General features: G+C 34.5%; 1 protein-coding gene across 6 annotated transcripts in view; it reads right to left on the reverse strand.

Moving 5' to 3' along the window:
- Positions 1-15070, reverse strand: part of DGKB (diacylglycerol kinase beta) — a 666176-nt gene that overhangs the window by 463267 nt on the left and 187839 nt on the right. For all 6 annotated transcript variants that reach the window (XM_021689586.1, XM_021689590.1, XM_021689588.1 and 3 more), the window contains one exon: positions 7730-7846. In XM_021689586.1, coding sequence (XP_021545261.1) covers positions 7730-7846 — 117 coding nt within the window. The remainder of the gene's footprint in view (positions 1-7729; positions 7847-15070) is intronic.

The following is a 15070-nucleotide window of genomic DNA, read 5'->3' on the forward strand; positions in this document are numbered from 1 at the left end:
AGAAAGAAAGAAAGAAAGAAAGAAAGAAAGAAAGAAAGAAAGAAAGAAAGAAAGAAAGAAAAAGAAAAACCAATCCAGCTGAGTAAATCCGGGGGCCAGAAGACCTGAGAAAATTTTTAAATTTGACAGCACCAAACCTGCAGTATTGCATAGTCATTTTCAAGTCCGACAAGTTAACAATAAACAACTTCTTTGTGCACTAATACTCCTGAAGTAAGGAGGAGGATCTTACTGTCAAAGACTGCTACTATCACAACTATCACATATTCCTCATCAACCTTAGAGAAAGAACTCTGGGCAAAGGGTAATTTTGAAAGACTGGCAGCTCCCATCACACCTGTATCTTGGAAACCGCTGCTGCTGTTTGCAGCATTTAAATATGTATTTCTTTCGAAGAGCTTTAAGAAGGTGTGACTTTTGGTCTCTTGCCATCTAAGAATGCAAATAAATAGTCTAAGTAGAAAAAAAAATGTGTCTATATTTTTTCTATAATTGAAAGTTGCTATGGACTGAACTGTGTTTCCCCAAATTTTATGTTGAAACCCTACCCCCTCAGCATGGTGGCATTTGGAGACAGAGGGCCTTTGGGAAGCAAGGAAGGTTGGATGAAGTCATGAGAGTGGGAGCTTCATGATGGGATTAGTACCCTTATCAAAGAAAGATCTACTCCCGCATCTGCACACACAAGAAGGTTACGTGAGCACACAGAGCGATCACTGCCACCTCTAAGCCAAGGGAAAAGGATTCAGAATAAAATGTAACTTGTTACCTCGATCTTGAGTTTTTCAGCTTTGAGAACTGTGATAAATAAATGTCTGTTGTTGAACCCACCCATCTATGATACTTTATTATAGCAGCCCAATGTGACTAATGCGGAAGTGTTTTATGGAGACTCAAGACATGATCTTCACAATAGAGGAGTGAGAGCTTCTAGTCATCTTCCTCTGGATGCCAGCATGAAATCTGACATTATAAGGACTGGCAGCCATCTTTGACAATGAGGTGACCTTGAAGATACAACAGATGGAGGACAGGAAAGATAGTGCCAGCCCTGATAAAAATGTGGAGCTGTCTTATTAGCTCTATTTCTGGAGATTCTACTTCTGGACTTGATTTACATGAAAGAAAAATTTATGCATATCTTGTCTAAACCACTGTTATGTTTTATTTGTTTTCATTTTTGTTTCCCTGTTACACACTGCAGATCTTAATTATAACTGGTATGAGAGACAAGATCCACAAGGGCACAGAATTGAATACCAGTGGAACCAGACATAGAAATTTTTTTTAAAAAAGATTTTATTTATTTATTTGAGAGAGAGAGAGAGAGCACAAGCAGGGGGAGCAGCAGAGGCAGAGGGAGAAGCAGACTCCCCACGGAGCAGGGAGCCCGACATGGGACTCCATCCCAGGACCCCGGGATCATGACCTGAGCTGAAGGCAGACACTTAACTGACTGAGCTACCCAGGCGCCCCTAGAAATTTTATACTTCATCAAACTTGTAAATATTTCTAGACCCTGAGTAAAGAACAGAAACTTGATATCAAAATCCCTGAAGATACTCTGTATTTCATTTTATTTTACATTATGTTATTCTCCTTATTGAGTAGGGGCATAATCATTTTCAGTTAATCCTTTTGTAACTTAAAGAGTCTGAGATAAAAAGAATACATAGATATCACTAATGTGATATTTCAATTACTTAATCCAATCTATTTGCTTCCAGATTTTGTTTTCCAGAGAGGTTAAAATCAGCTAAGAACTTAGAGAATTCAGAATTCAGTCTAGCAGAGCTAATTTGTATTGTAATGTAAATCATTTATACCAAAAATAACTTAAGGAGGTTAAAAGAATACAAAGTTTTCTTAGTTTCTGAAACTTGGTATATCTCACTTCGATGAATAAAGTTTTATGGAAATATCTTACAATAATTTTTTTTTATATTTTGAAGTGATATTTTTATTTTTATACTTTATTTTTTTAAAGATTTTATTTATTTATTTGACAGAGAGAGAGACAGAGAGAGAGGAGACACAAGCAGGGGGAGTGGGAGAGGGAGAAGCAGGCTTCCCGCCAAGCAGGGGCCCCGATGCGGGGTTCAATCCCAGGACCCTGGCATCATGACCCGAACAGAAGGCAGCCGCTTAACAACTGAGCCACCCAGGCGCCCCTATTTTTATACTTTAAAACAATTTCAAATTTACAGAAAAGTTAAAAGGACTGTTCAAATAACATTTTTTTTCCCCAACCATTTGAGACTAAGTTGCCAAAATGGTATTTTATCACTCTTGTTTACTTTAGGATAACCTATACACAAGAACATTCTCTTATATAAACACAACACAACTGTCAAAACCAGGAAATTTACATGATTCTGTACTAGCTGCTTGTGTTATAAGAGCCATTATTGGGACAACTGGTAAAACCTGAATGGGATCCAGGAATTAAATAGCACTAATATATCAATCTTATATTCAAGTTTACTAATTCTCTTTGATCTATATCTAATATAGTCTTTAATATGATGAATTTTCAATTTTTACTGCATACAAAATTTTGAAATAACATGTAAAATTCAGTATTTTATTTTATTTATTTTATTTTTTTTTAAGATTTTATTTATTTATTTGACAGAGAGAGACACAGCGAGAGAGGGAACACAAGCAGGGGAGTGAGAGAGGGAGAAGCAGGCTTCCCGCGGAGCAGAGAGCCCGATGTGGGGCTCGATCCCAGGACCCTGGGATCATGACCTGAGCCGAAGGCAGACGCTTAACGACTGAGCCACCCAGGCGCCCCTAAAATTCAGTATTTTAAACACTGACTTACTGCTGTCCTAAAATATTGTACCCTTTTTGTTACAGATTTTGGTGGAATGGGAGGGAAAACTAAAACATACATATATAAAATAATTCTGTCAGCCTAAACCTATTTGTTCTTGGAAGTAAATATTTATACAGCATTTGAAATAATCTTTTTTTTTTTTTTTTTAAAGATTTTATTTATTTATTTGACAGAGAGAAACACAGCGAGAGAGGGAACACAAGCAGGGGGAGTGGGAGAGGGAGAAGCAGGCTCCCCGCAGAGCAGGGAGCCCGATGCGGGACTCGATCCCAGGACCCTGGGATCATGACCTGAGCCGAAGGCAGTCGCTTAACCAACTGAGCCACCCAGGCGCCCCACAGCATTTGAAATAATCTTAAGTGGAACAGTATATGAGACAGATGAAAGGTAAGTTGCTCTGCTTGAAGCATGAAAGAACCCTGAACCTACTCTCAGCCTCCCATCATCCCACCATCGTGCTTGAGGCATCTCCACAGAGCCCTGGGCTTCTCAGACCAGTTTTTAAGATACATCGAGATAGGGAATACAGTATAGCACAGAAAATATTGACAAAGGGAAAAATGTTCAAGACACTTGAAAACTTGAAGAATATAGTTATAAATTGGGTACAAAGGACTTTCCAAGAGTTGACAGTTTATACTGGATTCTTCTCTATAGAGAAAGAGCTAATCCTGTGAAAACTTATTTACTCACATAAAAGAGTTATTTCATATAGTAAATATTAAAAGGCATGACTTGAGTCAGACTGGTTTTAGGTTCCAGTTTAACAATTCCTTTACCTATATATTCTCTCCCTTGGTAATCTTATTTTATCTGAGGGTTTTAAGTGCCATCAATATGCCTTTAACTTCCAAATTTATATCTACCCCCTGCCCTCAATTCTAGATTCACATATCTGTCTGCCTACTTAAACATCTCCATTTAGATATCTAACAGCACCAAAAATTTCTCTCTAAAACCTATTCACCCAGACCCTTCTCTATCTCAGTCAATGGCAACTCTATCATTTCAGGTGAATCGGCCAAACATCTTAAGAGATGTCCCTAATTCCCTAATTTCTAATAAGCCCTATATCTGATCTATCAGCATATCCTGTTGACTCTGTCTTCAAAATATATGGAGCATCTCTTCACCTCCCCTGCTCTACACTGGATATGCCTCCATCCTATAAACCCTAAATAACTGGTGGCTATCTCCAAACTCGACTCTTTGCTCCCTAACAATCTAACCTCAACAGGGGTAAGCCTTTCAACATTTTAGTCAGGATCATGTTATATTTTGCCATCACTTTCAGATGGAAAGTCAGAGTTCTTATGCAGACCTTGAAGGCTCTGTAGCATCCAGCTCCTATTACTTCTCTAAAGTACTCTTCACCAGTTTCCATATTGCTCAGCCTGCTCTAACCATGCAGTTGTTCTTGTTGATCCTAGAACTTACCAGGCATGCACCTATCTTAGGGCTGACCATCCCCTAGATATCCACAGACCAAAGGACTCACCTAAGTCTTTACTCAAATACCACATTTTAATGAGGCCCAATCTGGCCATGTTACTTAAAATTAGAGACAACTCTAACTCTCAGTCTTGACACTTATTACTGAGCTCCATTTTTTCCCCATATTATTTATAATCTAACACATTATAAGTTGGGAACAGGACTCAGTTTAAAGGATATCGTATTAAAGTGTAGAATAATAATTCTGGACTTAGGGAGTTAAATGACAATGAAGAGCTAATTATGGAAGAGCCAAATGGTTTGAGGATCCTAAAGTAGTCAAGGGGCACACATGCGTGCACAAGTATGTACACACACACATCAATCAAATAAAGGGAACTAATTGTATACACACACTATATAGTTGTATATAGTACACATGGATATAGATAGATAGATAGATAGATAGATAGATAGATAGATAGATAGATGATAGATAGATATACACATATGTTTGTTTACAGTCTTTGTGATTATGAGAATGAGATAATGCAAATAAGAAAGACAATAAGAACAGGGAGAAGCAGTTGTGGTAGGGGATGGCACTGGCTCGGTTTTAAGTGTTTAAATATAAAGGTTCCCCATTTTTTCTGGTGTTAAGAGTATTACAAACTAGACTTTTTGGTTCTCAAGTGACCCTTTTATTTGGAAATTTTTCTCAGAGAATAATTAGGGACAAGGTAACTTCAGTTTAATACAGTTTACACAATGGTTCTGTTTCACTTGTTTGTTCACATGTGAATAATTATCTGCATTTCTACATCTCAGGCCTGTTAGAAATTGTAGTTTCAATTACATTTAATCATATGTATTAAGTGTAAACCTATGGTGTGAGCAGTGACAAAGACAGAGTGCCTAACCACCTCTATTTGAAGTCCCCTAGGACCCGGGTTAATTAATGAGACTCATCCTAAGGTTATACATGATCTATTACTTCCTCTAATTAGAAATAATAATCCTGATCATTATGCTGGTTAGCTGGAAAGAAGTATGATGAATGTACTTAACTATGATTAATAGTCTTCTTTAAGCAGTGTAGATCTCTTCTGTCATGGACTTACATGCAAACCAGGCTGCAACTCAATGCTTTTTCATGATATACATTTTTTAAAACTCACAGAAAAATTAATTTTCTGGCATATCTTTTTACCTTTCCTGATAAAGAACAACCATTTTATAACTTTAAAGTTGATTACCACAACAAAATTCATTTTTCTACCTCATATTAGTTATCCAATAATTGATTCTTTTACCTTTTTTATATTTTCCTCAAAATTATGTGAATAGATATGTGTATCACAGTTCAGTCCATACTGCTGAGGTGAAACAGACTGTTGCACATGATTATAAACCAACAGTTATAATTCAAAAAATTATGATGATAATAATCATGGTATTTATTTAATGCTGTTTTATAAGGGCCGATGTCTACCCTATGCTTACTAACAACTTTCCCAGATAAATTCACATGCAAAAGAAAGTTATGGAAAGTTATTATCTGGTTTGAGAGATGCAATATATTCAAAAAGAAAGGCAGGTGGTCAGAACAAGGTAGTCAGAGAGTTAGCATTTATATACCTGTTAAACTTTTTTAACCAAGGAGACCGGGTATTCTAAGAGTAAGACACATACACTCTGAGCCAGATGGTGGTCCTTATTCGACTTTGGGTTTACAAACTAACTGGAGGCCCTGGGAATAACTTTACCTTTGAACATTTTGAAAGTGATGAAAATAATGATGACATTCGTCATATGATTATTGAGAGAATTAAGAATATTTATCTCCTGTGTTTATTGAGAGGATTCATTTACCTAATAGGCATAAAATACTCTCATGGTGTCTAGCAATACTGTTTCACAAATGGTACATGTTTCCCTTTCATGTTGAAAAATGTCTAGCCATGTGTGAAATGTACTTGAATTTCAAAATTAATTTTCTTTTCTGATATTTTCACCACTGGAACTGAGAGTGACTAAAGATTTAACTAATCAATATTTGTAACTGAAGTACTAAATTTATCAATGTTTTTTTTCACTAAAAATTTTACAGGACCACTTAAATTTTTTTTGCCATCTTTTTTTTTTTTTTTGCTATCAAAGTAAATAGACTTCATATCTGAGTCTCTCAATGAGATTGCTAAACATACAGAGATGACTACAAAAAGTGTAGGTCCTGGTTTATTCTTTTGATAATTAATTTCTAAACTTTCTAACCAGTATAATAATTTTATCATTTAGAATTTTCTTTTTATATTTGAGTTTAATAATTATTTAAAAAATTTCTATTCACAATGTGTTTTATTAGATCAGAACAAATCAGTAATCTGGTTATCAATATTTAAGCAATTATTATTAAATTTTCAATGAGATATTGAAAATAATGAGGAAACATGCATTTAGGCAACTACTATGTGCTCTGAACTCTGCTTCCAAATTAAGGGATATAAAACACATAATCCATCATATCACAGATAAAATAATAAATGAAAAACAAAAATACAAAATTATGTATATTGAAGGCAAGTATGTGATAAAATATATTTTTGTTTGGTAAGTGGTTGGTAAATTTTCCCGGAGAACATGAAACTTGAAGCATACTGATAAAGAAAGGAAATGAAAATTAGAAGAGAGAAATGTATAGGTAAAAAAGCAAAAAACAAAAATGAACTCACAATTTCATTAATGCAGCCAACTTCACTGAATGTTTTTATGTCGGAGTGAGAAACAGAGGCAAATAAATACAATACATACAATCTACAGAATGTCTTATAATGCAGACTGAAAGAAATCTTACTCCCGATGTCAGAGATCCTAGGGATATTAAAGGTTTTTAAAGTACTAAAAACATGATTTTGAGCTATTTGTGTTTACTTAAACTAGAAATATATATGGGCTTTCAATTTTGAATTTAAACTTCAGAAGATATGGATAAATCATAATAAAGCCTTTATTTTATTATTTACTTAGGAACAAAAGTATCCACACACATGAAATTCATTTTATTTTTCCTCGACATTTTTTGCCACCAAAATGACTCTTTCAAATATATAAACAATATATATGAAGAAAGTAAACTTGTAAGTAAATAACATGTATGCATATAAAAATGTGTATATTTAGTGATATTTGCAAAACCTTCAGATTGACAAAAGATCTCTTATCAACCTGAGTTCAAATGCAGAGAACATCAGAAATGATTAATATAACTGGAGTGGTACTCTGTCAATCAAATATAAAACTGACATCTTGATAAAGTAATAAAGATCTTTCCGAAGTCCCCTGCTGAGCTAATCTGCACATTAAATAAATGTGTTGCTAGCTGGACATATGTGTGCAAGAGCACAGAAATTACAAATGCGAAAACTACTCAAATTTGGATTTAAAAAGTCATACCTGTAGGCCTTGCCCATCCACCGTCACAGAGTTGGCTCTTTGTATTTTGTTCTTATCTGTCACTTTGTTTGATTGCTGGGAACCACCTTTTTCCTTTTTCACTGTTGCTTGTCTTTCCTATAAGGAGGAAATCTTTTGTTAAGAATGTTGTTTTACTAAAAAGGCCAACACAAAGAAAACTTTTGTGGCTACAAACTTGGGCCCACATTCCTAATTTGGAGTTCCTAGTGAATGCTAAGAATGCTGCTGCTTTCTACTGGCTTAGTCCATATGATAGATGCCTAATAAAAATACCAGTTAAAGAGACTATGAGAAAGAAAACCAGATGGCATTCTCCCTATGTGCCCAACTAGGACTGTTCTGATTCAGAAGTCTCAAGGACCACTAAAGCTAATCATTTTCATAAGGAATGGTAGAAATAAATAATATAGGGTTACAAAAAATTATTACTCAGCACTAAAAATAATGCTTATAAATACCAGTAATATCGAAAATGCATACATGATGAACTTTTAAGCTGCTACTTATATCCAGGATAGCATAAAATTTAAAACACACATTCCATCCCAGCTAATTCCTTTGCTCACCATAGTGGAAACATTTCTTGTAGTTGTCCACTTCCTGTTTCTATTTTCCCCTCCTATCACTCTCTCTTCGACCCAACCCCAAAGCTTTTTTCACCATTAATCCACCAAATCTGCTCTTCTTAAAATCATCAATGACCTACTCATTGTCACATCTGTTGGTCAGCCTTCATCTTTTCCACTTTTTAGCAGCATTTGACAGAATTGACTTCTTCCTCCCTCTTGAACCTTGCCTCGCTGGGCTTCTGAACACATCTTTCTCTTACTTTTAGCTCTCTTCTTACTTGACTAACTGCTTCCTCAGAGGCTCTTCCATTGTTCTTCCTCCAGATTTATGGTCCATAACATTTAACCTCTTCCTTGAACGTCTCAACTTCACTCTCTACACTCACTCCCTAGGTAGCTTCATTAAATCCCAAGGCTCTGAATTTCAACTTCATGAGGAGGACTTCTAAAGTTATAGTTCCCGTTCAGATTTCTCCCTTGAACTTTAACTCCTATATACAAATGCCCTTTCTATCTTTCCATGAGTGTCTAAAACATATATTGGTCCTAAAATATCCAAAACTTTTTTTTTCTTTAATTTCCTGCCTATCCTCCTTGAAAACAAATCCCAAACTGGATGATGACTCACCACTTCCATTATTACATACTTTAGGCCCATTTTCTTCTTTGCCTGGATTATTGTAGCCATCAGCTAATGGGTCAATCTGCTTCCATCTTTGTCTCCCTATAGTAGGTTCTCTATACAACAGCTATACTCATCCTATTTCACTCCACTCTCATTATTCCTTGATCACAAGTATGCTCTTAATTCAGAGCTTTGGCAATCACTCTTCGCTCTGCTGGAAAGCTCTTTTCTGTATATTTGTTGGGCTTGCTCCTCACTTACTTCAGATTTCTGTTCAAATGTCAGGTAGGCTTCTCTATTCCCTTTAGCCTCCTTTTATAGAAACATAAAAATATATTTATATATACAATTACATATTATCTCTATGTAATATATATAAAATTTATTACAACCTGAAATGTTTTTCATTTAACTAGTTTAAGCTGGTCTTTCCCCACTTTAGTCAAAGCTCCATAAGAGAAAGTGCTTTGTTTGCTTCACTGTTATACATCAGATCCTAAATCAGTGCCTGACAAAAGTAAGGATAAATGAATGGAGAAATAAATGAATCAACATTAAAAAAATTTTAAGTGCCTGAAATATTGTATTGAGAGGGTCATGTCTAGGTTTGGTATGAAAAGTTGTTCTGATCTAATAGCACTATCTTCCATGTGTGCTTAAATACTTGAGTGAATATATTTTCTGGTCCCTATATTTGCTTTATAGAGCATCATTTCACTTTCAGTCATTTTGGAACATATTTTAACTGGACTTAAAAGCAAAGCTCTTTTTTTTTAAGTGGGCTCTACGCCCAGGTGTGGAGCCCAACACCAGGCTTGAACTCACACCCTGAGATATCAGACGGACGCTTAACCAACTGAGCCACCGAGGTGCCCCCCAGTAAAGCTCTTTTTAACTATATTAGGACCAAATGGATCAGAAAACTTCTCAGACCAATATAGATGCTAATCAGTATAGTCCATTTACCTTGCAATTTCAGGGTGTACAATCACTGACTATATTTTTGTGTGGTTAAAAATGGATGGTGTAATAGGATTCCTGAAATTCACATTCTTTGGGGAATGATTTACTTCCATATAAGTATAATTTCTGGCAAAAATATTGATTTTTTTAAAGATAGATCATTCTTTCTAAACTTGCAAATTATAATTTTATCCATAGAGAGTTAAGAGTATAATGCATAGAAAGAGTGGATTATAGGATGAGGTTTGGAGTCAGAAAGCCTGAGCTGAATCCCATCTCTGCTACTTAAATATTATGTAATCTTAGAGAACGTAAACTCCTATTTAAAATGGAGTTAGTAATACCTATTTCTCAGAGTTGTGTAAGGTTTAAGAGAAAATACATAAATTCCTAACATTGTTCCTGTATTAGAATATGTGCTCAATAAATGAAAGTTATTATGAATAACAAAGTGTGGCTCTCCCATTAGGGTGCTCATTAGTAGTACAATTATGCAAAGTGTTTATTATATCTCCAAGTGCATGTATATGAAAAAATTACACTTAGTTACACTTAAGTATATGTTTAAATAAGTAGGGCTCAATGTTTACAACTGAAAATCCATAGCTTGCATTAAGAGTTCAAAAATGTAATACTGGTGGAAAGTAAGGGAATAATTTCTTTCTGGATTCTTGCATGCAGGTATATATGACATGGTAACAATACTCTATAAAAATCTACGGTGTAGAAGATATACATTCTCTTATGTACCTTATATTCTATCATACCTTATATACCTTGTAGTCTGCCATATAATCCAACTATTGCTATTTGGCATTTAATTTCTAAAATGTTTAGTTTACAAGAATTAAGTATAATTTATGTTGGTTGGTCACATTGGAACTGGGTATTTATGACCAAACTATTTATATTTGTAGTGTTGGAAGTTTAAGACATGTTAAGTGTATGTCTGTAAAGAGCTACCACATCATCTATGAACATGATTTTATTCTTAGCTATGCTCATAGCTAGGGGAATTCCTTTGCTGATAAGAATCTCCAACTAGCAGAAAGCAGTTGATTAAGTAGCTTCAGGTCTCTTCAGGGAGTCACCTTTCTGAGTAAATTGGAGTCGAAACAAATGCTTTATAGAAGCCTTTGTAAAATATAAAAACAAAATTTTAAATCCTAAATTGAATGTTCAACTAAGGGATTATTTTTGAAATCTAAAATTATAAGAAAGAGGTATATAACAAGTTAACAGAAAAATCTTCGGTCTATCCTGAAGTTGTCAAAAAGCTTCACGAAGAGCTCACCAATCTGATTTTGCATTGTTATTAAGGATAAAATTGCTCTCTGGTAACAGGTGGCAATGCTCACCACGTCACCTTCCGGTTTTTTGTTTTTTTAAGTGTTTGGGCTTTAAACCACAAAATAAATGTGTGAATTTTATTATATAATTTAGATAATACTAAAATAGTAAACATTTGTTTAAACACACACACACACACCAAGAAAACCAAGTGGTTTCTTTTTGGGGGGGGAAATATGCCTACTGGGTAAAATTTGTGGAATTAATCAAGGCTGAAAATTTTAAACAGGAGAAACTCATAAGCATTTAATTTTCCCCAGAGTTTTCTTTTTATTACACTCATTTGTTTTACTTTTATTTCCAAATTGTATAGAAGTCTCTGAGATATTCACTATACTTTATTTAAGCAGCATAAGCTCACAGTAGGATAGTTGGATACCTTTTCCTATTTCCACTGAGAAAATCTTTACTTCTTTCATATTTTACATGAGGGACAGGAAGGGGGAGCAATTGCACCCCTGAAAGATCTGCTGGCCACAAAAATTTCACTAGCCTGTTTTGGGGGTTAATTAACTCTGAATGGCAGAACTCTATTATGGTATTTAAGAGACTTACTCCCGGGGTTGAAATTATTGAAAAGTTTCAGGAAGAGATCACCAACCTGATTTTGCATCGTTGTTAAGGATCAAATTGCTCTCTGGTAACGGGGGCAGTGTTCACCACCCCACCTTCTGCTTTTTCTTTTCTTTCTTTTTTTTTTTTTTTAAGTTTTTGGGCTCTAAATCACAGAATAAAGTACCTTATTATAATTAAGGCAAATTTTGTTCTGCGAGAAAAATTATCCCAGATATAAAAAGAGTTGGAAAATTATTTCTTTAATCAATAGAAATTATTCAAACACTGAAAAGAGCTACTCTAACCACAAAAAAGAATATAGAAAACATAACTGAATTATAAAATATTATTTCAGCATTTTCAAATATCAACCATTTGTGTTTGCTATGCAGACATTTTAAATATAGAATTTAATGTTTTGCGATCCTTAGAGTCTGTCAGTAGCACAACAGATCTTAACTGGGGAAAAATACATTGTAATAGAATTCCAAAAGAATAATCACCGTAATTAACAAAGAAGAAAAGCCGAAAAGACCATTCATAGAAAAGAGAAAGATGAAATAAATGACATAAAAAGACCTCACTTTAAATATGTGTTCTAAAAAAAAAAATTTTTTTTATATCATGCTGATTCTCAGAGGTAGAGTATTTGTGCATTGCTGAAAACTGCTTTCACAAAAGGGATGTTTACCACAATATCTCTGCCTGCTGTTATCGATCACTCACAAACTACCAGCTGCAAGTGATGATTACCTCAAGCACAGGGTTTTCTTCTTTTTGTCCAATCTCAGCATGAGAGACAGGCAGGCAGCAGCCAAGCACCTTGATTGGTACAAAGCCACAAAAAGGGTGGGGAGGGGGTGCATCTCTGCCACCGCGTCCTGGAACTCGCTTTATCTGCTACAGCCCCACTCACCTGGATGGAGACTTAGCCTTTTCTGCCACTGAAGCTAGGCCACAAGAATTTCCCAGAAACTCTAGAATTTGAACCTGGGGCAACACTTGGATATTCCCAGTATAAAAGATCTCACCGAAGCAGAACTGTCCCCAAATTCATTGCTGCTTATAAGGGTTACAGGCTCTAAGAAGGCAAGGCTGACAGCTGCAAAGCTGCACTTTTAATTATTGTGACCTTATTGTGAAATTGGAGTAGTTTCCTGCCGAGACAAACTAATTCCTTTGGAAAATGGCAAAGACTCTAAGTCTGCTAGGAATCCTTGGAAGTTGCAGCAAAATTTATTATTGCTGCATAGCAAAGTACTCTTGATTTTAAAAAAAAATAATTTATACAGTTTTAAACATAAATATAATAATTGATATAAAGATTTTCATTCCTTTTTTTAATTTAGTTAAGTAAGGGCTTACTAAAAACAAAAACTACTTTAGTAGGGCAAAGGCATAAATATGGGCTTGGAGGCCAAATCCCAGCTTTGTCTCTTACTTGCTGTGCAAACTTGGGCAAGTTATTTACTATCTCTAAGCCACCAATTAATTCATCTATAAAACGAGAAGATTTGTGTGATGATAAATTGAGAAAATGTAAATAAAGGTACTGGCATAAAATAGACACTTAGTAAATGGCAGTGATTTTTAAAATATAAAATAGGTATATTGTTATATGTTATCATTAAGTTATCATGCATATGCTGCTTAGATCATAGGAGTTAAAGTTGGGTGTTTGAAAGAAGTTCATTTACTTTGTAGTACTTTATGTGTCCATTCAATCACCATAACTGGGAATGAGTGGTGTAATGATCCAGGTGGGGCCTTTTGGGGCAGATGGGAAGCAAAAAATTAGAATGAGAGCTAGTCTCAAGTACCTGGAAGTGCTACTCCCCAACTAAACCTGGAGGTACAGTTTGCAACTTGATCCCCAAGTCCTGGTTTTCACACATCACACATGCTGTGAATATTTTCTCTTAGGATAATTTCATACGAGGTATAAACCACTTACAAGATTTCTGTTCAAGAAATCCTGATTGGAAGAAATGAAATTTAGGAATGAGAAGGACCTTGTCAAAATCTTTTACTTTGGGCTGTTTACCTGTATTATGGTAGTGACTTTCTAAAAGTATGTGTGTGCATACATACCTCAGAGGATGGTGAAAAGATAATATAAATCAATATAACACGCCAGAAAAAAAAAATTATTGTAGGAAGTTACTTTACAGAAGAAGAATTTTTTTTTTTTTTTTTTTTACAAATGAGAAAAGCATATTATGAAAACTACAATTTTGGTCTATTTATTCTATCTATATGATATAGATTATACAGTTGAATATGGGACACCTATGGAGAGTTAACAAGTCTATAAAGAGAAAACTTTAAATCTCAAATACAGTGCCTATATTCACTTGATGCGCTATGATAGGGGCAAAAATAAACTCAAACCCCTGAATATACAAAATTTATTATCTTACACTTAAATAATTAAACTAAGTGATACACTTTCCAAGTACCTTTGTTGCTTAAGTGTGTAATTCAACATTTTTATTTTTATAATAACTATGATAATGGTATCAATGGACTTAAAGCATACAAAAATAGTTTAATATTTCTCTTAGATTAGAAGCATTATTTTTCAAGCATATCTCCAGTATATTTTTAAGTATATCTCTGATTACAAAATGAATTTTTTAAGTTTCATGAGGCAGTCTACACTGACTCAAAAACTTTAGGGGGCAGGGGAGAGAGTTTAATACTTTTCGTGCAATTATATGTGTTCCTCTAAATAAATTCACAGTCTTATATAGTACTCATATATTATAAATAATACCTATCCTAAGCAAGCAGATTCAAATTATAGTTTTAAGGGAAACAATACCATTTGAGCATATCTTTTAAAGATAAAAACAATCAAATAGAATAGGGTCACAGAAAAATGTGGAGGCTTTGCTTTGTAAATGCAAAGGTAATGCTAACACTTTACTAAAAATAAATGATGTGGCAATGCCTACATTTATTTTCAAAATAAAAGTCATTTATTCTGTCACTACATTTTATTCCAATGACTTTCTATATAATGGTATATGCTAAGTGATAAATGCAGAAGTACTCTTTTTAAAGTGACAGACATTTCTAAGTGAACAAGAGTTTCCCAACCTACTAGCATTGAAAACTATATTTTAATGGTACAGGGGATTGAACTATTTGGGTTTTCTGTAAGGTATTTACATTTTAACTTGACACATAGGAATGATGCTATTCTTATACACAGGACAAAACTCTTTGCAAAGTAACTTTCATTATTCTCTGTAA

Source organism: Neomonachus schauinslandi, chromosome 12 (genome assembly GCF_002201575.2).
Source record: "Neomonachus schauinslandi chromosome 12, ASM220157v2, whole genome shotgun sequence".
Taxonomy (NCBI): domain Eukaryota; kingdom Metazoa; phylum Chordata; class Mammalia; order Carnivora; family Phocidae; genus Neomonachus; species Neomonachus schauinslandi.